This window comes from Fistularia commersonii, chromosome 10 (genome assembly GCF_037954325.1).
Source record: "Fistularia commersonii isolate RoL2024-O1a breed Wild chromosome 10, RoL_Fcom_v1.0, whole genome shotgun sequence".
In the NCBI taxonomy this organism is placed as follows: Eukaryota; Metazoa; Chordata; class Actinopteri; order Syngnathiformes; family Fistulariidae; genus Fistularia; species Fistularia commersonii.
The window spans coordinates 11,327,756-11,352,388 of record NC_141293.1 but is presented as its reverse complement, the minus strand read 5'-3'; the positions used below and the strand labels follow the sequence as shown (position 1 = coordinate 11,352,388).

General features: G+C 43.7%; 3 protein-coding genes across 3 annotated transcripts; 1 reads left to right on the top strand and 2 right to left on the bottom strand.

The window, feature by feature from the left end:
• Positions 1-1,256: 1,256 nt before the first annotated feature.
• On the bottom strand, positions 1,257-9,855 carry tap1 (transporter 1, ATP-binding cassette, sub-family B (MDR/TAP)). Its single transcript, XM_086153760.1, has 13 exons — positions 9,763-9,855; positions 7,724-8,111; positions 6,796-7,024; positions 5,783-5,897; positions 5,090-5,220; positions 4,765-4,970; positions 4,055-4,252; positions 3,773-3,901; positions 3,487-3,681; positions 3,222-3,395; positions 2,598-2,757; positions 2,032-2,168; positions 1,257-1,946 (listed from the first exon to the last, which is right to left on the bottom strand). The coding sequence occupies exons 2-13, from the start codon at positions 8,051-8,053 to the stop codon at positions 1,719-1,721; spliced, it is 2,232 nt and encodes a 743-aa protein (XP_086009886.1). The 5' UTR covers positions 8,054-8,111; positions 9,763-9,855; the 3' UTR covers positions 1,257-1,718.
• Positions 9,856-10,837: 982 nt separating this feature from the next.
• notchl (notch receptor, like) lies at positions 10,838-20,204 on the top strand. Its single transcript, XM_086153721.1, has 11 exons — positions 10,838-11,068; positions 12,765-12,909; positions 13,355-13,687; positions 14,652-14,872; positions 15,181-15,502; positions 15,867-16,042; positions 16,154-16,215; positions 16,369-16,492; positions 17,518-17,615; positions 17,893-18,224; positions 18,743-20,204. Exons 1-11 carry the CDS (start codon positions 11,017-11,019, stop codon positions 19,254-19,256), a joined length of 2,379 nt encoding a protein of 792 aa, XP_086009847.1. The 5' UTR covers positions 10,838-11,016; the 3' UTR covers positions 19,257-20,204.
• Positions 20,205-22,257: 2,053 nt separating this feature from the next.
• On the bottom strand, positions 22,258-23,807 carry LOC147230386 (transcription factor HES-7.1-like). Its single transcript, XM_086154376.1, has 3 exons — positions 23,129-23,807; positions 22,959-23,045; positions 22,258-22,852 (listed from the first exon to the last, which is right to left on the bottom strand). The coding sequence occupies exons 1-3, from the start codon at positions 23,171-23,173 to the stop codon at positions 22,454-22,456; spliced, it is 531 nt and encodes a 176-aa protein (XP_086010502.1). The 5' UTR covers positions 23,174-23,807; the 3' UTR covers positions 22,258-22,453.
• Positions 23,808-24,633: the final 826 nt, after the last annotated feature.

Sequence of the window (24,633 nt, the reverse complement as noted above, 5' to 3'; positions counted from 1 at the left end):
TTATCAGCATTCCAAATTGAGCGAAGTCGAGTTCAAATCGAATCGAAGAGTGTCCAGAGAACCGGGACGGAGCATATCTTCTTCTCGTTTCACAAAAACAAAGGGGAGGCCACCTCGACAAAGGGGGCCGCCCCCATGCGGCGAAGGTGGAAGTTACCGTGTCACGCGGGGATGGATGGTTCTGACGTCATGAGAGGAGGCACGACAAGTGATGGCACCATGAAGGAGCAACGACCTTCTTCTTCTTCTTCTTCTTCTTCTTCTTCTTCTTCTTCTTCTTCTTCTTCTTCTCCCTTCAGGGGTTGCCACCGCAATTTGTTCCTTCCTCCATCTAACCCTCTTCTCTGCATTATCTTCTCTCACACCGAACTAACCTTGTGTTCTCTTTCCCCCCATCCAACAATCCCCTCTCTGGTCTTCCACTAGAGTAATTATTTTATCCGGCGGGACACATTTCCTATTTAATTTTTAAGCGCGGGCCAACAAGGTGAACAAAATGAAAATTTAAATCGAAATATTTCAATTATTTGGCATTTTATTTCAATATATGTACAATGAATTTACTGACCGACATTATTTTGTATGTAATCATCCATACAAACAAAAGGAAAAAATAGGTTTCTAAATTCAAAATTGATTTAAAATACTTGATAAAATATTCAAAGACAATACTTTGGCGGGCCGGATAAAGAAGCTAAATGTGCCGGATGTGGTGGATGCCCAGGTCTGCTCCAGAGCCTCCAGTTCCAAGCTGAGCATCCTTCCACCCAGATCTTCTCTTCTCTCTGCATATCTGAACCATTTCCGTCTCTCTTTATCTCCAGAACATCTTACATGTTTCCATTCCTCTGATGGACTCATTCCTGATCCTGTCCATTCTCCTCAATTTCCAAAAAGAACTTCCAACATCTTTGCCGCTGTCTACACCTCTTAGTGCTTATCAAAAGCTTTTATTGAACATTACCCCTGATGCTTTTCTTCTGCCGTTCCGACCTGCTTGCATAGATTTTCTTTGTTTCCTTCATAATGCATTTACATATTAAATGTGAGCAACTTAACCTCATCAATCCAACTTCATTCAAATTTACGAAATAACATTCAGTCGTGACTTGAACGAGTGGCAAAATATGAATATAGATGTTGTTAAGTATCAGAGAGTTGTCAAAAAATTTCTTTCATGGTTGGACAAAAAACAGTCAAAAATATTATTTAAATAACGTAACATGTCCCTCGTATCTACACAGTTTTAACTCATATTTTTCTTTTTTTGCTAAATAAATGCTTGCCATCTGAATTCTTCTCCCCACCTCTTTCTACTGTGTTCAGATGAGTTATTAGCTATGTTCATGTGTTTTTCTGGCTCAACAATAGGAGTGTTTTTTTTTTTTATGTGATTTTAATCACTCATATTTATGTGCAAGAGGAGGATGCAGATGAGATGGTTTCTAGATGTATTCGCCGTGGCGACCCCTGGATGGGAACAGCCAAAAAGAAGAAGACTGTGGGATATCAGTAGTGAAACACATTAAAATGTTGGGTTGGAAAGTAAGAATGCTTTCCAGCTCCTCTGCAGCCAGATATCAGGGCGCTAGGAGGCATTTTGCCCCACAGCAACACCTGGAGTTGACAGTGGGTATTGATGAAAGAGGTTGGGAAATAAATTCAGCAATTTTTCATTGCATCCGAGTTCTTCCTTGAGACGCTCCACCATCTACACCTCAGAGTCTATCAGCTTCTTCCTGCTGCTGGTAAAAGCCCATTTTCTGCTTCTCCACCATCTCAGCATAAAGATTACGATTTTGCATTAGCTCATTGTGGCTGCCCTGCTCCCGCACCATCCCATCACTAAGGACGATGATGTGATCGGCCTTTTCGACAACGCTCATCTTGTTGGATATCAGCAGCACCGTGCAGGGATCCGGCTGGTTCAGCAAGGCCTGGTAGACCTGCGGGGGCGCAATTGTGACCTGCTGTTAAATGCGGAGTGACGAGAGCAGTGGTCAGAAAACTTTAAGTCCCAACATGTCCTACCTGATGTTCGTTTTCCGTGTCCAGGTCACTTGTGGCATTGTCCAGGATCAAGATTTTTGGACGTCTTATTAAAGCTCTTGCAATGGCAATGCGCTGCTTCTGGCCTCCCGCCATCTGTCCTCCTTTGTCCCCAGCATCTACAAACACAGCACCAACAAAAGAGACTGGGCTTACACACATTGACAGAAAGCAGCATCTCAACAAGGAGGCTCCAGAAAACCCCAGCATTAAGTGCAGCTTCTTATTAAAATGCTTACATACACTCAGCCTTGCCCTTAAAACGTAACAACCTTTTGAAGTAAAATACCAGATGATTCCGAGGTGCAGTATATTGTTTGTTGTCGTTATTGTGTGTTGTGTAATAAAAAGTGAGTACATAAGTAATTTATACACGCAATAAAGCCTGGAGTCATAAATGGGACATTTTGTATTATGAGGAAAACACTGCACATCAGAATTATTGTACATTGAGCATCACTGTGCCTGAGTGGCACCATAACAGACATTCTGTGAGCGTACAAATATCGAAAAAGGGAAATATAAGACAGTGAGCTTATGGGTCAGACCTGTGTCATAGCCATTGGGCAGTGCCTCGATGAAGCTGTGGGCACTCGCCAGCCGGGCAGCTCGGACCATCTCCTCGTCGGACGCGCTCTCGTAGCCGTACTTGATGTTCTCTCTCAAGGAACGGGCGAAGAGCATACAGTCCTGGCTCACCACGGCAATCTAGATGCAAACGGGATCGCGTGTGTGTGCGTGGGTATGATATGGCTGTTTGACCGTAACAGCTGACACTCAATACTTCTCAGATGAAGGAAACAGCAGGATGGTATCACACAAACAGTCCAGACAAGGAGCGGCAGAACATCATTCTGCAAGCAGGTAGTTCTAACAACCAACAAGCACCACATTTGCCTCTGCTCAGGGTGCGTACATTTCATTTTAGCCTGACAGGCACAGGTGCACAATACACCAGCATCGTCCAGGGTGTTATTTCTCTATTGCAATTCAATAGGTTTCTAAAATATTCATCTACACATCATTGAGTTTGACCTTCACTACAACCTTCATTTCCTTTTTCAAATTCAATTATGTATCAAAATATGCTGTATTTGGCAGTCTTGGGAAGAAAACGTGTCTCTCCGTCATTATTTCTTTGCCAGTTGAAGATGCTGCTGTTAACCACCCACCTTCTCGTGTAGGAAGGTGCCTTTGTAGCTCTCCAGGCGCTTTCCATCCAGAAGGATCGCTCCTTTATTCGGCTGATAAAACCTCTCGAGCAGCTTGACACAGGTGGATTTTCCTGATCGGTTGTGACCCACCAGTGCAGTGATCTGGGCGGGTTTGACCTCCAGAGACAAGTTCTGGCAATGGGAGAGGAAGGAAGGGAGGAATACAGTGGCGTCATATGTGAAAGAAAGAGACGGCCGAGATAATCACATAAATGGGTTATACCTTGAGCACAAGGCTGTTTTCATCTGTGTCGCTGGAATATGAAAATGTAACTCTGTCAAACTCAATGCGTCCATCAAAATGCTCTGGAGTCAAAGTGCCATCACAAGGCACCCGAGGTACCCGATCCAAATATTCAAAGTACTTCTCGGAGCGACCGATGGCCTTCTTCACATCTGGATAATAATGCATCACAGCCTGAGGACATCGGACATAGAGTGTTTTATAAGCTTTCTTAAAATAACAGTGGATCTTTCATCCGGGTTAAGCAGCTCTGTCGGCGGCTCACCTCGACAGCAGAGGCAAACTGTAGCTCGTACAGGACGAAAGAAACCAGATCTCCGCTGGTGACTGCCTTGCCCGTCACCAGCGTCCCCCCGAAATACAGAATGCACACCTTCATCGCCAGGGTAGTCATCTGGCAAAACAAATGCAGTGGTTCGTGAAAAAATTTGAGCAGAAATGTCTGCATGTGTTGAGCTAAGCTAAGCTGAGTCGGCTGGATGATGAGCCTATCAGAAGCAAACCAATCAAAAGACCATGTCAAGGTACAAATTGTTATTCAACTCACACTGTTGGCACAGGTGGTGACTGCATAGGCAAACGCTTCTCTTTTGTTCAGCGCGTATATCTCCTCCATCTTCCGTCTGTAGCGCTCCGTCTCACCGTCTTCGTTGCCGAAGCTCTTCACCGTCTTGATGCTGGAGAAGGTCTCTGTTGCCACCTGGTTGCACTCAGCCAGGCAGTCTTGGACCTTTATCGCTATATTCTACATAAGTAGACCCAGACGAAGGAAAGACGTAGCTCATTTCATTGTCGTAGCATTTTACAACAATCTGAAGCAGTTATCCACCAATGCTGCTTTTCAGAAGGCTTACATTTTTTCACAATAAACTTTTGGGGTTTCACTATTAAATGATTTTTGTGTTATCCCTCCAAGTTCTCACTCCCAAGCAAGCGTCGGTGTCTCACGCATTAGGCTACCCTTTCTGGTCATTTTTTGACGAGCCCGGAGAAGTGTCTGTTTCGGGAATAGTGTCAGTGGAGGAATATGTAGAAAATACAAACTCCTTTTTTATTTAGGCTAGGTTCAGACATAAAGATGTTGGTGTAGACATGACGCACCAGGTTTGTCGGAAAATGACAAGAAAATTGACAAGAAAGGGTTCTAATGCGTCAGTATGCATCGCAAAGGGACGCTTCCTCATTTGGTCAGGCTGTTGACTCCTTGGGAGTGAGAACATGTTTGTTATTAACGGTATGGATGGAACGCATCGTTACCTGGCAAAAATGTCCAATGGCCTCGGGGATGACCCAGATGATGGGTAGCCCCATGCAAGAGAACAGGGATATTTTCCAGGACTGGCTGAACATGAAGTAAAGGAGAAAGGCCAAACGCGCAGCGTACCACATCAAGAGACTGAGTTTCTCACTCAGAGCCTCGCTCATGTCATTGGTATCCTTGGTGATGCGGGACACCAGTTCACCTGAAAAAAAAGCAGAGGTTTATTACCAAAGGCTAGTAAGTGTGGGTCTAAGTGGGTTTCTGACCGCAATTCAAAATACACTTCCATTTTCAAGATCACATAGGCTCTAAACGACTGACCTGAGCCAGTACTATCAAAGAAAGCTATCTCCTGCTTCAGCACGGACTGGAAGATGATGGCCTGCACTGAGGTGTGAATGAGGCTCATGGTGACATTGTAGATCATGTCGCAAACAAACTCCATCAAGGCACTGGAACACACAAATCCACACACATGCGGTGTGAATACACCCAACAACATTGCTGTGGCCACGTCCTCATTTTACAGCAAACTATCACATGAATCCGGCTCCATGTTTGACTTTGTGCTGTCATGAAAAGAGGACTGATTGCCAGGCTATTAAAAACCTCCCAGGTGTTTTGATTCGCTTTCTTATAAAACACACTGAATGCACATAGGAGTGTGTGTGGGAAAACTGCATATGATCTAATTTATCATGCAGGCTGGCAGGAATGTATTTGTGCAAAATATATATTCTGTAAAACCAGAAATGGGTGCTCTTATGGTTGTGACACTGTGGAAAACATCTGATGCTAATTGATATTGAATAAACAATATAGAGGATTAAAAGGAAAATGTACTCAATAAATGATAAAAATACAAACAGGTGGCTATAAATGCACAATAAAGGAGTAAACAATAACAAGGAGATGAAAAAATTACGAGAATACATTATGAAAGAACAACCTCTTTAAAAAGGAATATATGATGCAGTATTGCAGCCCTAAACTACCACATGAGGAGTCTTTTACCTGAAAACAGACATCAGGGTCATGAAGGTGACGGCCTGTGTGAACGCATCCGGTGCCTCTTCATTTGTGATCCAGTCAGCCACCCGGCCCATGTACTCAGGCATGGTCATCTCACCTGCAGCCGCAACAGAAATCCAGCGGTTCCCGTGAGGAAAGCTGAGCTCTCGTCCACATCTTCACATATGAAACTGCAAGTTTGTCCACTGCTGGGTGTCACGCACCCAAACATGGATCTAAAACTCTTTAACCTCATTCTGGATCGGTCAGATTAAGCACTTTTGGTCCTGGATGGTCATTTTCGCCTCGTAGGACAGCAAAACATGAGGATAAGGTCGACTGTCAATGTCCAAGGTAAGATTATGTCAATGCATTTTTCTACTTTGCAGAACTTAACAGCCATATTGGCCTTCTAGGATATGGAAGCACACAACTTAATATTTTGGATGAATATATAATCCCCGTGGGCAGCACAGTGGCACAGCAGTTAGCGCTTTAGTAGGAAGGTCCCTCAACTTGATTACGACAGGGGGCTTTCTGTGTGAGGTCTCCCACCGTCCAAAGCATGCAGTAGGTTCATTAGAGACCCTAAATTGCCCAAATTTGTGAATGAGGATGCAAATGGTTGTATATGGCTAAATGTGACCCTGTGATCGACTGGCAACTAGTTCAGGCTGAACCCTGCCTCTAACGCTACCCAACCACCCTGACTGAAGGATATGCATCATAGATAATGAATGAATGTATGAATGAATGAATGAATGAATGAATGCTCTAACCCCTGTGCAAAGAAGAGAGTTCACCTCATCCTGTCTTTCTGTGATCTTGTGGACGGGAAGGATCTAAAATACAAAAACTTGTCCTTTTTGTACGATTTCTGACCCTTCAACCTTGTCTTTCAGTAATTTACATCTTATCTGAAAACTACAAGTTGAGCCCACCAAAGAATTAACATGGCATCAGCGTATTTCCATTTCAGTCAGCTAGAGAACAAACGGTAGCGCAGTTTCACTCACAGTAGGAAGAGAGACACACGAACAGCAGCACCGCCAAAAGGCGGCCAAGATATGGCCGAGTGAATCCCATCAGTCGCATCAGAGATGCTCCGGTGTTCTCCTGTGGCTTCTCCGGGGGCTTCTTCGTGCACAGAGAGGAGATGTAGCTGCCCCAGGAGAGCAGGAGCGAGAACAGGTAGCGGTTCCAATAGATCCAGGCCACCAGGACCACGAGGTAACCCTGCAACACCTGCACACATCCGGGGGAGACAGAAGACCTAAGCAAGAATACCCCATCTGGCGATCGAAAACAGTAGACAAGCTCCTATTCCCTTTTTATCTCAGTTTTTACCAATTTCCAAGGTTGGATGATTAAAAAATGTCAGTGTTCAGAAGCTTGTTTGTCTTTACACACACACACAAGCAGTGGAATAAATAATGGGGTGTCTTCCTAGCAGAATGAGCCAAAGGAACTTTTCATTGTTGATTAAAGTGTCTGAGCACCAGGTTGAGAAAATGAGAAAAAAATTTGAGTATAATATAAAATCATCTGAGCAATGAATAACACACAAATTGACTCCTCTTCATGAAATTAGTTTGACATTAAGTTGTTTAACTACTATGTGACTGGTTTAACTTGTCAGATGACAAAGTGTTTAGATTTTAAAAAAGGAAATCACAGGAAATCTTTCTTTATGGTTTTGGCCATTAAATACTGAAATATGAGCGCAAATGCAAATAAACAAATTAGGAATAAACCATATCCTGATCTTTGCTCAGGCTTTTTGACAGCAATGGGAAACTTCTATTGACAGCCGTGTGTCACTACAAGTATAACATTCGCCTGTAAAAAAAATTCAGTTCCACTTTCACGTCGCCATTGTGAACACAAGATCCAGTATATAGTTTTAACACCCTGTTAGTGCACAAACAACACACATCTACACACCCTTTCCCAGGAGTGCCACCCCCACACTTCCTCCAAGATGGACTGGCCCATCATGGAGAGAAGACTGATGTAAACGGGGAAGATGAAGCAGAGGACCCCTAAACTCTGGAGGCCCTCGAAGCTCCTCGTCCATGACGGGCTCCCTGGGTAGGTAAAGGTCAGGAGGAGGAGGAGGACAGCCCTGGCCAGGCCTGCTGCCCACAGGGTGGCGAAAGGGTGGGATAGGAGGAGAGGCGAGAGCTGTGAGAGCTGCGCCAGCCGGACAGCCCACACCACAGATGCATCCAGGCAGATGAATGCAAGTGGGAAGAAGTAGCACAATTTCTGCATGATGTGGAAGAGCTGCAGGTATGTGGGGTCCAGGATGCGGTGGCAACACTATGATTCACTGTGGGACACAAACAGACAGAAAATAAGACACCATGATTTTTGTGCTCAGTGGACTGAAGCATGTGGAGGTTATTTTGTTGTATGATGTAAAGCAGCGGTCCCCAACCCTCGGGTCGCGGACCGGTACCGGTCCTTGGATCAATCGGTACCAGGCCGCCCAAGAAATAATCAATCATTTCCGTTGGATTTATTATCTGAGTCTGAACAATCTTTATTTTGAAAAGCCTTATATTTTGAAAAATGACCGGAATCGCTCGGTTATATCTTGAGCGCCAAGTGTAACCCACAAGCTAGCAAAATGAGTAAAAAAACAGACGTCAGACAGAAAGTTTCTTTTGAAGGAGAAAAGGTCCAGAGATGAGACAGAAGAAGTACAACTTCCAAGAAAAAGACAGAGTTTAACAAACAATACCAGGAGTTCTACTTTAAGATGTCGATTTATCGTAACAGGTGATTCCCACAGATTGAGCCGCTCTGCATAATATACAGCAATGAGGCAAAGAAGCCTTCATTATACTCATGTTATGTTTTTGGGGCAAAAGGATAAAGTTGAGTACGAGTACACAGTGGATTCACGTTTATTATTATAGTCGCAATATAAACAATCTACGTGTACCACCCCACCCCTGTCAAGCGTTGACTGGTCCGCAATGATAAAAAGATTGGCGACCACTGGTTTAAAGCACGGCAGGGGCGGGACATCAGCACGTCCAAGAGGCAGACAGTTTGCTACAACAAAATCATGGAGTGAAAAGTGAATCCCATGAATACTTTCACTTTTAGTTTAGTTTAGTATCCCTGTTCTTTTTATTTTATTTCCTTGTAATCAAATGACATTTTCTTGCTTATTCTATTAATGATTCAGTTTTGTTACCAGGCAGCCAGAAAAATAAATAAGGGGATAATTTGCTTAAAAATCAAAATAACTACAAAACTTGAGAGGAAATAAAAATCTTGGGATTTATGTCCAGATAGTTTTTTTCCAAAATAAATAAAGCGCATTCAGAATGAATGACAAATTCATCAAAACATGACTACGTGTACGGCACTGCACAATTATTTAGTTATTATTTCGTTATTGTTGGTGTGTGTGTGTGTGTGTGTTTGGGTGTATGTGTGTGTGTGTGTGTATGTGTGTGTGTATGCGTGTGCGTGTTATCAGCAATAACGTTGTAACGTTGGATATTAATTACAAATCGGAGCAGGAGACACTGACTCGAAGAGCCCACAAGTCTGAAAGTATTTTTTGAACTCAGCATTTTCAAACATAATAAAAGAAAAAAATATCTTAAGTATTTATTTTCATAATGTCTGTTTTTTCTGTTTTCTTTCACTTTCACTTTCTACTATCGAGCTGATTTCTATGAAATGGATCCGAGCGTTTCTCTTGTTTCTTCAAGTTTGCAAAGCACTTCAATGGAAATGATGATTATTATTAATACCATTATTATCAGAAACGCAAAAAGCAAAGCCTGATATAAAACAGCAGGAAACAAAGAAAACCGGTTCGATCATTACAGCAGCTCAAATTTCACAGTAGACGCCTTGGAGTCTAGTTCGACAGTTTCAATATATCAACAGTTTATGCATAAATATATTATCATACAATTATTAGTAGTAGCCAAAAAGACCATGAAACAATACTTAACACGTGCTGGCGAAGGAGACGTCGACTCGCACACAGAATTTTCACCGGGAGTCAAAACGAAACTGTTTCTTCTTCATGTTGATGCAGAGAATCCGCACACCAGCGGCACCGTGTGGCAAAAAGATGAAACTGACAGATTTCAGGGCGACGTGCAAAAATTGATTGCTGAATAGTTAGATGATCGATCCCCGATCAATACAATTTTTTTATGTTCACTTGTCCATGTGTGCTTATCTAAAATGCATCTAAAGAGACATGTATTTACCTTAGGTGGATCAGTAGTTAGAGTAAATAAGTAAGTCTATTCGTAATGCACTTCATATTCAACCAAAAAAAAAAACACATTTTGAAATAAAATGAATATAAGAGCAGCAGAGTCAACCGTGGGTTTTTGATTTATTTAAGTAATATACAGCAACCTTCATCAAAAACTAATCCTTTTTTTAATAATCTACCATTATCTACCAATCAATTTGTGACTTTTTCAACATGTGGTTTAAAGGCACAGAGAAGCTTTCTAAAACATTTCTTATTCGTTTTTCATGAAAAACCCATGCGGGATAGATAAATAGACAGACAGACGGATAGACAGACAGACAGACAGACAGACAGACAGATAGACAGATAGATAGATAGATAGATAGATAGATAGATAGATAGATAGATAGATAGATAGATAGATAGATAGATAGATAGATAGATAGATAGATAGATAGATAGATAGATAGATAGATAGATAGATAGATAGATAGATAGATAGATAGATAGATAGATAGATAGATAGATAGATAGATAGATAGATAGATAGATAAATAAGAACTGGACAGCTAGGCCCAGATTCAAACCATGCCGTCCTTCCAACCCCCATTGGACTAACGGCTCCTGCGACAGCACACAAACCCCACACTGAGCTCTTTTTCAAAAAAGGAAAAAAAAAGAAAAGTTGGGACACAGTGAGAGCTATGACCACTGTTCATAGCTCTCCTATTCTTCTCCACACAGTGGCAGGAAGTTGTCCGGATATCCGCAGGGGCCTCTGAAAAAAAAAAAAAAGGAGCTTGTGAACAAAGTGGGCCGGGAGGTGGGACTGGAAGGTGGCGGTGGTGATGGAGTTGGACGACTTCTCCCACACCGTGGACTGCGGGCGGCGGGACTGCAGCTTCGTTGCCGAGGCACAGATTCACAGCCGCGTCCGGCGTACGGGAGGCCGCGTGGAATATCCGACTGCCTGTCGCCGTGAGAACAGGCCGGGAGGATGTCGAGCCTGGGGAAACTTGTTTTAATGGGAATGATCTGGACATGTCGAGGTGAGTCGCCATCGCGCGTCGGTGTTTTCAAACACATGAACCTGCTCCCAAACAGAACACGGCATCTGTTCACTAACCTGCCTGCTATGAGTGATTACACCCTTAGTTAACCTGTGGAGCTGTTTACCACTGAGTAGCCATTGTAGGAAAATACTTAATTTGTCAAATGATAAAAAGTTCAATTTATTCTATTTATTTAAATAGCTTGTTTTTATTATTGCTCCTGCACCAGGAAGCTATCTATTTACTGATCGCTTAAAACAAACATTAAAAAAAAGCCAAATGGTGCCTGCACAACTAGTCTCAGTCCGAGGTTCCCTCACCGGTACGAGAATGTTTTCATAATTTAGTCAGAATGATAATAATGAATATCCTATTATGGTTAAAAACAAGATATGTCAGTTAAAAATAAGAATCATTTTATTCTGGTAATTCAAATGATTGTTTTTGCAACTGTATGACATAGCCGGTAAATTGACCTGAGGACAAGCAAGAAAAAAAAATACCGTAAATAGAAAAAAAAATGAAATGAGTAATAATTCAATGAATAGTCAGTCGAAATGTGATTTTAAAAATTGGATGACTGAAATGTTTCAATATTTGGCCTTCAGATATGCAAAAAATTGCTGAAGTATCTTATGGTGGTCACAAGCCTTTGATTCCTGTTGGGACTCGAAACCGTTGTGAATTTCATTATCAAATTGTCCTGAAGAACTCTTTCTTTAAAAAAAAAAAACCCAACCTGCTCCTTTTACCCAGTTTCAACTTCTGAAATATAATTACATAAATATCTTTACGCTCAGGTGTGTCCTCTTTTTGGGTTCCCATGTCGTCCTCCTATTTTATTCATCCAAATGCTTTTTATAAAATCTGTGACATCACAGACGTTGACCTCTTAAAGCCTCGCCTCTTAAAAACGAGACTTCCATGGACTCAAGAGGAAAGCGATCTGAAAACCAGCTCCCGGAGTCCAACCATGAGGCTTTGCGGTGAAAGTGGAACGTTTTGCCGCAGCAACGAGAGGAAAAGCAGACTTATTGGCTAGAGGGGAACTTTAATATCGCTAATTTTATCTCTGTCGTCCCCTCCTTTATTTTCATTTTGATTTCATTGTCCCGCGCACACCTGCCAGAACCCATTGTCAGACTCCATCACATTCCTCGTTGCCGGGACAACAACCCTTGACCTTTATCAAGCTCGGCCCACTCCATTTCCTGTTGCTATTCGCTTCTCCCGGCAACTTCCTGTTTATGTCAGGCCCATTTCCTGCTCCCTTTAACCACTTGTACCGGGAACCACCTTCCACGGCCCGGCCCGCATTGTTATGAATAGTTATTAATGTTCTGAAACAATGAGGGCTTTTATTTATGTGAGGGATTTTGGCCCTGTGATAAAACTGTAAAAACAGTTAGTCTGGTAGGTTAAAGAGCCATGTCTTTACACATTGTCAGTTCTTTTTCTAAAGCCTCAGATAAAGCTGCTGCAAAATTATAAGACCTTTCAGTAACGTATTGTTAAAGCTGAAGAGATAACGCTAAAGCTCCTGGAGTGAATCCAAATTAAAGTAAACTGTACGTGATTGGTGACCTTTAACCTGTGCCAAAATAGTTTTTAGCACGGCCCACCTTCCCGTTAGGGGTTGCTGGTTCGATGAGCGAGTTAATCATGTCAAACACCCGCCGCCGTATCTGTGCAGCTGCATCCAGTGATCCATGGGGTCAATGCCCAGTCACCAGGAAGTGCAAGGGCAAGTTCGGTGACGGATCATGTGACAGGGAATGCATGGAGCCCAAGTGTCTCAGAGACGGCTACGACTGTCTGACAGACCGGAACCCCTGCAAGTAAGACCGTTGAAATCACCAGTTCTGGATTTGAAATTGCCGGATATTTGATAATCACAACTACCTGGTCTGTATAAGCACACCAAAGAAATACAGACACGTACTAGCTCGGAGCTACAATCTGTTGCGAAGCTTAAAATGGTAGTGTTAACGTTTGAACGTCACTGGACATAAAATAAATTAAGATATCCTCTTTTGGAGGGTTTATTTGAAAATTGTTTAAATAAATGATTACTCATAATTTACACTCTGCTCAGTTTCTATTGTGCTACTTGATTGATATTTTGCATGCAGATCCAAGGGAAATACTGTTCTGTCTCACATCGCACAGGGATGACAGAATAACAGCGAGATTTAAATTGAAACATTACTTTAAATCCTGCAATTAAGCTGCTTTTTGTACACATTAGTATACTTACTCTGTCCGTGCTTCTTTGGTGCTCAGTCCAGGCCACATTCCATACTGCCGCAACCACTACGCCAACTCCTTGTGCGATCGGGGCTGCGACAGCGCCGCCTGTGGGTGGGATGGCGGCGACTGCTTCAAGGAGCAGAGCTCTCTGTGGGCGAGAGGGACTCTTCTCCTGCACACCAGCATCCCACAACACGACGGCACCTTCACCAACAGCTCCCTGCTGTGGGCGCTTAGCGTCCTCCTCCAAACACCGCTCAAAGTCAGGGGTTCCGCCCCCCTCGCCACCACCGCAAAGTTATTCAACATGGAAGTCAAAGAGGTCAAAGAGCAGCTGGCCAAGAAGTCGGCGGGGGACGCTAATGGGTGAGAGACAAAACAACTCAAATCACCTACATGACATAAGCCAAGATTTTAAAAAAACTCTAGAAGTTGGCCTATATAAATACTTTGTAATGCAGAATTTTTCCAGTTAGTTTGTGCTTTACAAGGTCAGTGTGGGAGAAAGGATAGACAACTAAACAGAACTGTATCCATAGTAACCAAATAACATTAATCTGGAGAGGGAATCAAATTGGGCTAATAGCAGAGCCCTGAGGCTCTCCTTCAATGCCCATATGAATCTTAGAACTAACCAGAAATAATGATTTAACAAATACACTTTGTTCGCACCATTCAAAGTCAAAGCATCGGAGGAAATACACATTTTGAAATTTGCTCCATTAAAGCGACTGAACGGAAACAGGTGTTGAGTCATTCAGTGACTGAGTCAGGCTCAGTCATGCATCCAGTATCGGTAAAAGGAGAATATGGTAAAAACTCTAGTAGGCAGAAACATTAAATACATCAAAAGCGATGAAGAAGCGACGACATCCCTCGAATTTATTGGATGAGAGATAATGACAAAAGGGCCCTGTGAACATTGTTTCTCTTTAGTTTTAGTTGAATTTGTGAATCAACTGGATGGACACTGAATTTACATCTGGTTGTAAGAGAGATGAGTAGAGGTTGCGTCAGTTCTTTTGTGCATTATATATATATATATATATATGTGTGTGTGTGTGTGTGTGTGTATGTATGTGCATATATATATTTATAGAATGTAAAAAGTATATGAACCCCTATATTTTGATGACAATCTGTTGTGCATAAATTATGTAGTCCCATAATGGCTAATTTTCCAAATATGGTGATGTTGCTATTCTGTTGCAAATAAGCTCATGTTTGCATTTCCTTTGTAAAAGTTACCACTTTTATGTTGTATGTAACACTTTTAAATGTTACCGCTGTGTCTGCTATGTTCCCCCTGCCCTTTTGTTTTTGTTACCAGCTCTCTCGTCTTCCTCCAAGTGGACAACAGGCCGTGCTCCCGTCTGCCCTCCACCTGTTTCCCTTGTGCCACTGAGGCAGCCAGTTTCCTCCGCGCCGTGATGCAGCAGAGCCCGAGCTTGTTTCCCACCCTGCCGGAGCTGAAGGCTGTCATCGGCGTTCGTGGCGTCCAGGACGAGCTGGGAAGCAGAGAGGAAGAACCGGTGAAAATAGAAGTCAAAGGTAGCGGCGTCTCCTGCATGCCCAGACTTTGAGCTTTAGACTGCAGCCAAGTTGCGAAGGAGAATACTTTTAGTTAGGTTAACAAAAAATGTCCATCCCATTTGATACAATTAAAGTAAACTACCAATGACAGCTCACTGCAGAGCTGCTGTGATCCATCCGTCAGCTGATTTTATTGGCTGACAGTCACCCATTCATATGTTAGTGCCTGAAGATGATCCTGTCAATGGCTGATGTTCATGTTCTGTTGTTTCTATGTTTTCTGTCTATGCAGTGCCATTTAGTAATGAGTTTAACATTCTTTTCAGAGCCCACCCCAATGTGGCTGTGGGCTGTGGTTGCTATTGCGGTCGGCCTGCTGCTGGCGCTGCTGCTGGTGGTGTTCCTGGTGGTGAAGCGGGTGAGGCAGCAGCGGGCCGAGGCCGGCGGCAACAGGGGGAGGCACAGATCGATGGCCACTGATAACGACGGCAAGGCGACGGCGTGGACGCGTCACGCCGTCCCACAAGAGCAACGGGTCAGGAGCAGCAGGGAGAAGGAGAAGATCAGCTTGAGGAAGAAAAAAAAGGCCAAGGAGGCTGAGAAGAAGAGGAGGAGGGAGCCCTTGGGGGAGGACGCCATGAGGATGAGGTGAGAGATGCCGCTGTTATAAGCATAACAGAGAAATAACATCAAACGTAAACATGGGTAGACATATGGGAAACTCCGCTCAGCAATATATCACACCCAATAATCGAAAGATTTTTTTCCAAAACTTATGAGCAATACCGCTAAACTAGATCCTTAATAATTGTGTTATAGAAGACTTGATTTGGACAACCATCATGGTGGTCTTGCATGTATATAAACTAAACAAGAAATATAAGATCCATCTGAAACACTCCAAAAGTATGCACTGTGATGAGTCAATCACTTCAGACTTAAGAGGAATTTAGTTTTTTTTCCGATATGAGACCGTTCATCTTGACAAGGGTTTACAAACCTTGGGTTTCAGGCCTATGAAAAGGGACCAGGATATTGGAAGTGACACAGATTTCACCCAGAGTTCCATGGAGGATGTAAATGCGAGATGCAGCACACGGCAGGAGGACGCCACCATCTGTGACCACAGGAGCCCGGAGCAGAAACACTACCGGCCTGGGGGCTCACAGTCCCACAGGCCTGTCCAATGTAGGGTGCATTCCTAAAATGTTCACAAAGTACCTTTGTGCAGTGCAGCAAGGATTTATTATCACTCAAACATCAAAATCGTTACCTGATACCACTTTTGTTTCCCATCAGCTCCACCGAGAGGATGGGAGAGGAACGCCATGCCTCCTCCTTTGCTGAGCCCGCCACAGCAGGTCGGTCGTGTCTTCCAATCCAAGATGAGATATTTGCAGTTTTAGTTTGACCTAGCTCACTAAGGCCCACATCGTCTGTGGACATGGTGGAAACTGTTCTGTATGGTGAGCGTGCGTGTTCACATCTGCATCACGGCTCGTGTGCATTGGCAGTCGGCAGAGTGGTGCGGGCCAGATGGATCGGTGGTCCTGATCCGCGCTGTGCGTAGCGGGCTGGACAGAGTGGTCCTGGAGCTGCTGAGAGCGGGAGTGCAAGTCAACAACACTGATCACACCGGTAACGGTTCCCTGTCACAATCCTGACCGCTTCAAAACACCCTGAAGCATGAATTCTTCGAGAAAATAATCTCGGTGGTTGCGCTTCTGAAATGCCGCATGGATCCTAATCCTTCCCACGGCTCTAAAAAGTTCCTTCATGTAGAAGTGGAGACAAAGTGCAGAGGGTGTTTTCTCAGCGGAAGGGAAAAAAAAACAAACATTCGCTGCTAACATGCTAAGCTGTGTCTGAAGCCGCAGGCAGTTTTTTTTCATGCATTTCAGTAAAATAGAAAAATAATGAATGTTTGAAATGCTTAACAAGGCACCACTGCACAACTCAGTGGATTCTCTGCAGCATACCATAGGCATCTAAATCATTAGTAATTTCTCACAAAAAAAAAAGCACCCATAAAAATCAAACGTGAGATACCTCATTGTATAACTGCTTACATAAGGGAAGTAGTCACGAAAGAAGAAGCTAGCAGTACAAATTTTTGGCCAATGGCGTGATTGTTGCCTCTGGAGTCCAGGAGTGAAATATTTTCACAGGAGATATTCAGATACAGTGCAGGAAGGGGTCAAAGGTCACATCAGAGCAAACCATTCATTCTGATATCAGTTCACTGAGGGGTCGAGTGACTGCTGTGACTTACCCCGTCTTTCTCACATCCTCTTTTTGTGTCCCTCTCCCCCATCCTATCTTGTTCCGCCCATGGCCTCCCTCCTCCTCCTTCTCCACCTCCAGCCCCCCTGTTGCCCTCCTCTGATTCAGAACAAAGTTAATGTGCACTAGTGTTTAAACGCGTCGATAAGCATTAACTTTGTTTCCCATCCTTTTCTTTGCATTTGCTGTCCGTTGGACCTCTGTCCTTCCTGTTATCTTATTTCTGTCTGTCTCACTCTGGCTGAAGCAGTTCATCTCCATTCTCCCTCCCTCCACCATCTGGGCTTGATGTGTAATGGTTGTTCATTGGCTGACTTACTCCCCTCCCTTCTTCCCCTTCTCACCTCCCCTCCACTCCAAACACACACTGTCTCTCTCAGGAAGATCAGCCCTGCACTGGGCATGCTCAGTTAACCACCTCTCCCTAACAAGGACTCTCATTCGCTACGGGGCGGCCGTGGACCTGCAAGACAACAAGGTAGGCTCTGGTAGTCGTGGTAACACCACTGACAGTTTCATGCACAACCACACATACAAAAGTAAGTTGTACAATCTTTAAACATTTTGAATCGCTTAGTTCGGCTCTGATATTTTGTGTGGGATCTTTTTCACTCGTGGGTTGTGAAACATGAAACATGAAAAAGAGATCATTTTCAGGATTTAAATATTTTCATTGAGGATGAAGAAGTGAACAACATGTCTGACCAATTAAAAAAAAAAAATCACAGCATATTTCTCTATATATTCTCCACCAGGGTGAGACTCCCCTGTTCCTCTCTGCCCTCTTTGGTTGCTACGATACCGCCAGGCTGCTTCTCCTCCACGGCGCCAACCTCGACCTGCAAGACCGCAGAGGCCGTCGTCCGATCGACGTGGCCCGGGAAGGGATCCATCACCAGGTCCTGGAGCTATTGCTTGCTCACCAAATCCAGAGGGGGCCTGTTCCTGTGGACCCGTCCAATGAGATGCTGTGGGAGGAGCGTGCCCTCATGTACTCCCCGTGGGTCGGATCGCAAGGCATCCCCGGAAGAAGTGCCTCCTTCTCCGGGATCATCGGGCATCGGGATATGTCACCGCCACAACAGAGGTGAGGCCTCAGAACGTCTTACGGGAAGGAAGGGAAAACTTGAACATCTCCAGTCATCATGCAAGGCTCATTTATGATGTTACATTATTTTTCTTCTTCTGCTCGGCCATCCAAGGAGCACTATATCAGTGATGTGGGCCAAATGTTTTTCTGCAATTTAATCCCTCCATTATGTGCATAAAATCACATGCTTATCAATCTAATTTGGTATAATTTATTTCACATTAAGATCATAATGGGAGCAAATTGGACAGTTTCAGGACATGAATGTGCATGTTGGAAATCATGATTAAATAAGAAAGTATTTTGGGGTCTTTTCTCACGATGTCTTAAGGTTTTATTTTTACGTCTCTTTAAATAATGCTCTCTTCAACCTTCATAAACAGTAAGTTGTATTGCATTTCGTAAAAGTCCTTTTCTGGATGTGTCCACCAGGGGGTTCAGTGAGTCCTCCAGCAGGTTTTGCATCCATCTTTGTTCCAGTATGATAACACTGTCTTCGACCGATGTCTTGGCAGTGACTGGTCGATGGGCAGAGTACAGTACCCCGCACCCCAGAACTGGCAACCGCAGCTCAACAAGTCAGCGACAGCACTGGTCCCTCCCCGAGTCATGGGCCGTTCCCCTCGGCCGATCAGCACATTGCAGGAAGTAACTTCTGAGGACGAGGATCGAGAGAGACACCAGGAAGTTCCCAGGGCGGTAACTCCTCACTTCCTGTCACCGCAGCCTGCTCCACGCCAGCGTTCCTTCTCCTGCACGCAGAATGCTTTGCAGCGCCGCTCCAGCGCTCACCAGCCAGACCCCAATTATATCATTGTGACGGAAAGAACAGCCAGTGAACAGATAGAGCGGGTGCTGGTACCGCAGACCCCGGATGCCGCCGCTATGTTGCATCGCCAGCCGACTGTAAGCAGCGGCGACATTCCGTGCCACCCGGAACAAGCGGCGGCGAGTTTTGCCAACACGGAGCAGAAACACAGAGGTGAAAGGTCAAACAAGACCGGCGACTCCACGCAGACAGCCTTGTAAAGAGAAGAGTGATTCATCTTCCGCTTCCTTTCCATCCCGACCAGAGAAGCTATCATATAACCTCTTACAATAAGCCCTGTTTCAAAGTGAATGTGAATCTTGAACTGATTTCCGAAATATCTAAATGTCAAAGCAGAGTTTTTCTCACATTTCTCCCACTGCATGAGAGAATTGGGCCTAAGGTGAGGGCTTTGGTTGAACCTGGTTTCACCCTCACTGATCAACCCTCCAGCCACAAATCCACCCAGATTAATTGAGAATTCCAATATTGGATTTATTTCCTTCACCAGCTCTTCTTCTTTATTCGGCTTTCCAACTTTGAACTCTTAAATCTTTGCAGATACAGAAGATTAGCAAAGGGCTTGTCCAAAGTAGAAGCTCCTTCTTAATTCCAGTGAGTTGAGCTGTTCCTTTGCTCTTTCCATCTGTGATGTACTATTTGTGAAGAACTGAGGGTGTTGTTGCTTTTTTTTTTCTTCATCACGTCATATATATATATATATATATACATACATATATATTGCTTTTCCTCCAAGATTTCACAATATGTGGAAGAGCGGTTCCTTTGTCAGTGGACTTTAATTTTATCTTCATTAGAGTACACCCCAGCTATTGTGCATTTCCCATGTGGTGAATCTACACTTTCTGACATCCAACAATCATTATTTTATTCTTTTTTACGAAGGGAATGGATTATTTTGGTATTTCCATCAAATTCCTATGGTGCAATTTTAACAACATGCAGAAAATGTCAAAAATAAATGTTTTATTTTTCTTTGGCACGAGACGTACTTTTTAATAGTGACTGCTCAAAAGCAGGAGCTTGGAGGCTCCAAGTTTTTGGATCCTTGCAGTCTGATATTTGTCCGACTCCTGTTAAATCAATGGACGACTGGGCAGGACTTCAGGAGAAGTAAAAAATAAAATAAAAGCTAACAACACTCTCGAGTCCTATGAATCCCTCTAATTTTCTAAATTATCACGGTTTGTTTTGAAGGTGGGTCATTTATCGTTACACGGCACAGCTCAATGGCCAATAGAATAAAATACCTCATAAGACCACTCAAGAAGAAACCCTTGCTTAAATATGTCAGTGCTAGTAAAAGGTTCGTTTTTTAGATATTTTCAATTATTTATTTACACACACACACACACACACACACACACACACACACACACACACACACACACACACACACACACGGCAGCTGTGACACAGTCTTTTCCCTCCAATTAGAAGGTGGTGATTCCAATACCAGATTCCTTGGAAGTTGCTCCAGATGGTCTGGTTGGCACCTTGCATTACAGTTCGACCGCCATCGTTGTCAGAGTGTGTGTGTGTGTGTGTGTGTGTGTGTGTGTGTGTGTGTGTGTGTGTGTGTGTGTGTGTGTGTGTGTGTGTGTGCGTGCGTGCGTGCGTGCGTGCGTGCGTGCGTGCGTGCGTGTGTGTGTGAATGGTGAAGGCTATCTAGCGTAAACACACGTAAACACAATTACTTTTTCATCTGAGCTTGAAACTAATATCGTGTGACATAGTGTGTCCCTCTGTTTCAGTAAATTAATTGTTCTGACAATTGAAAAACTGACATTTTCCTTTTTTTGTCGTTTTGGCTTCTTTAGCTATTGAAAATGCGTGCCATTCACGTGCCAAGTTTCACGCCCAAAAAGTGGCGCGTGCAGGAAAACAGTCCGCACGTGCCAGAGATCAGAGGGCTCTTCCGGAAATCTCGCAACCCCCTGCTAACACTTATCACACACACACATACGCACACACACACACACACACACACACACACACAGTTTTTCTGAATATTTACAGTCTTAAAGAAAAGGGTGGGATTAAAAAATATTGTTCTTCCGACCTGAGACGTTCTTTCCAGCGTGACTTCCTGGAACAGGAGGATACTTCCGGTGAGGAGGAGGAAGAGAAAAGAAGAAGAAGACGAAGAAGAAGAAGAAGAAGAAGAAGAAGAAGAAGAAATGAGGGGGAGGACTGTCCTCCGGCACTTTCTCGTGGGAAAGCGGGAAACGACGCCACATTTTACTGCTTTACTACCTGCTAAATCTCAGATGTGGCGGCGCCTGGAGTGGGAGTGGGGTGGGAAGGCTTCCCACGGTCCCACGCGCAGGTGTCACAAATGCCATATTACCAGAAGTTCCGTCGCGTCGTCATCACCTTAATATAATATAATATCATATAATATAATATCGTACGAAGAACGCACAATACATGTGTTTGCCATTGTTGTTGCTGCTATTATTATTGTTATTATTATTTTAATTACGGGTTTGTTGTTTTTGTGTTGCGTTTTGACACTCTTATACAGAAAAAATATGTAAACGTATAAATATATATTCCCAGATCGCGAGTTTTCATTATAATCCTCTTCATCAGTTTTGATAGAGACCCCTTCATCCACTTATTGTCCGTAAGGACCAAGTAGTGAAACATTTATTTCCAGCCAAAGAGGACAAAGGATGTCTTTATTCCAGCAGTGGAATCTAAACAGTTAATTCACATTAATCCCGTGTTTAAAAAACATATGAACTGACACCAAAAACTGTATTTCCCTGTATTTAGCCAAATTTATGAAAAAGAGGAATGCAAGCAGAACTTGGGTTTCTTCTGTACACACACACACACACACACACACACACACACACACACACACACACACACACACACACACAAAATCACCACCCGGCTAATAAGATCATTTTCCATCTATTTTCATAATTTGACTGGATGTCAGTGCCGCAATGATGAGACTCGGATCCCTGCGCGTACACGTCATTCCTCACCTGCTCGTATCCAAAAATCGTTTTTAGGTAGAAATCTACAAATCTTGTTTCGATAAGATATATTTTAGCATCTCGCTGGTGTGAGGCGGGGGGTCCTTGGTGTTGTTTTTTATCCTCAGGCGTGACCCGACGCACGCAATCCCGCACAAAGGGCGCGTGCCCATGACAAAGAGAACAACGCGCGGGGAAATCTGCGGTATTTGTCTTTATTTACATGTGAAAAGTAAAAAAAAAAATAAGTTAAGGTAGCAGCATGGAAGGTTATAATACATTTACAGAGTATCTACAAGTACACCGAGTATCGCAGTATATTGCACCGAGAGTCGTGTGAGCAGCGAGCGCCGCCCTGTGAATATTGATAAGAAGTTCATTCAAAGTCATCGATCGGTTATCGATCAGGGCCAAGGCCTCCACAAATTCTGGTCGGGACTTTGTTTTCCCTCCGCCGTCGTCGCTCCTCCGTGGGTCTGCAGCGGGGACGTCGATGAGCAGCGGGGCCCCTGCGCTCCGTGTCTGGACCGGAGGACCAGCATCCGGAGGAGCGTCCCGGAGCTTCTCCTGAGGGCGTCGGTTCTCTGGACTCCCTCGGGATCGGGACGCGCGAATCGGGGGGTGAAATTCTCCCCCGGAGCCGCTCCGAGACGCAGGTCCTTCCCCAGCGGACCCAGGAAGAGGGCGGCTCTCCGCACGCAGCTGGAGAAGCCGTCCTGGAAGGAACCGCCGGCGTTGCTCCGAAGAAAACACACCGTGTGTTCCAGGATCTCCGCTTTCTCCACTCTGCGTTGAGTTTCCTCCTGACGAGACAACGACGAACATGCACGCATAGAAGTTACCCACGCGTCTCGGGACCAGCCCTCGAATCCACGCAGCACCGAACAGGTGGAGTGGCGTGACTTTTACCTTCTGTTGGAGCAGCAGCTCCTTCAGGTTCTCCAGGCTGCGGTTGATCCTCTCTCTGCGGCGCTTCTCCACCTGAGGTTTGAGGATCTAAAAGCAGGAAGGCAACATTTGAGTTCGTGTCCCGTGCTTTTTATTTTCCTTTTCCACGGGAGGAAATTTTCTGCAGTTACCTTTCTCTGCGCCTTCGCGTCCTCTGAGTCGTGCACAAGCTTCATGATGGAAAGTCCGAGTTTTGCAAACGGGAGTTCGAAGTGGCCCCCAAAATCTCAGCCGGGGGCCTTTAAACTGCGGCCCGAGGCGGGGCCCGGAGTCCACGCCCTCCTCCTCCAATTTAATTACAATCAAACAATAAACTGACTTTCAACCCCCACTTTTATTATCTGCTAAATATACAGTTATAACAACGACATGGGTGAACGAGACGCTTTTACTCCGCTATTACTGTGTTATTGCACGGTTAAATGCAACGTGATGAAACCGAGTGATGAAAAGTTCACTGATGAGGAGCTCAATCCCGGGTTTTCACTGGTATAAAACTGAAAAATATGACCCGGCTTCAAATATTCCTGAAATAATCCTCGGGAGAATTCATTGTTAGGGGCTGCTTTCAAAAAACAGGAACAGCAAATGTTAAATTAAGATACGTGAAACACTATATTATTGTGCTGTAACCCAAAACTATATATTTACTTATGCAATACTTTTACATATCGTCACCCTCTTAAAATAATCGCCTATGTCATTTTTTCAGATTTTTCAGGATACGAAAAAAACGGAACAATTTGACACACTCTTGACATGGGCAATTTCTACTAAAGGGGTAGAACGGCACACTGTTTAACTGAGGATGTAGGCAATTTTGCCAGAAGTGGTCAGCATCATGACATGATTTAGGCAAAAAAACATTTTTGTAACTAAATGACTTAGGTGATTATTTTAAGAGGGTGACGATATACTGGTACATACTTTTACATTTTTTAGGTATTAGAAATACGATTTTTATATATTTTTAATGTTGATGTTTGTATTTTTTATCTCTTATCGTTTGAGTTGGAGTTGATGCTGGAACCCCTTGGGGGTTAAGGAGTAATTCTGATCCTGATTCCGATTTTCTACACATTATATCATAGGTGCACAAAATAAATTGCGGAAAAATTCGTTAATTGTCAACATCCAATTTATACCTTTGCATCACACGTGTTGTGTTCAGGGTTGATTGAAAAGCACGTTTTTTTTTTTCAATTTTCTTTTTTTTAGGTGGGGTGTGGTTGAAGTGGAAAAAAAAAGGACGATAATTGTTTCCTTAACAGAAAAGCTTTTCACACATCTGGACGCATCGCGTTGCCACGCGGCCGCTTCACTACAATCCGCGACACGTGGCTGTGGGGGACACGCGCCTAACAAAGGTGTCGCCAACTCGTGCGTGTTTTGCATGTGTAAGGAGGCGTCAATACACACACACACACACACACACACACACACACGCACACACAAATCCGCCAAAACAGCTGGAATAAGAATAAGAATAAGAATAAGAATAAGAATAAGAATAAGAATAAGAATAAGAATAAGAATAAGAATAAGAATAAGAACAACTTTATTTATCCCGAAGAAAATTGTTGTGCCAGAGTAACAAGAAAAGTATAACAATAATAAATAATAGTAGAAAATTGTA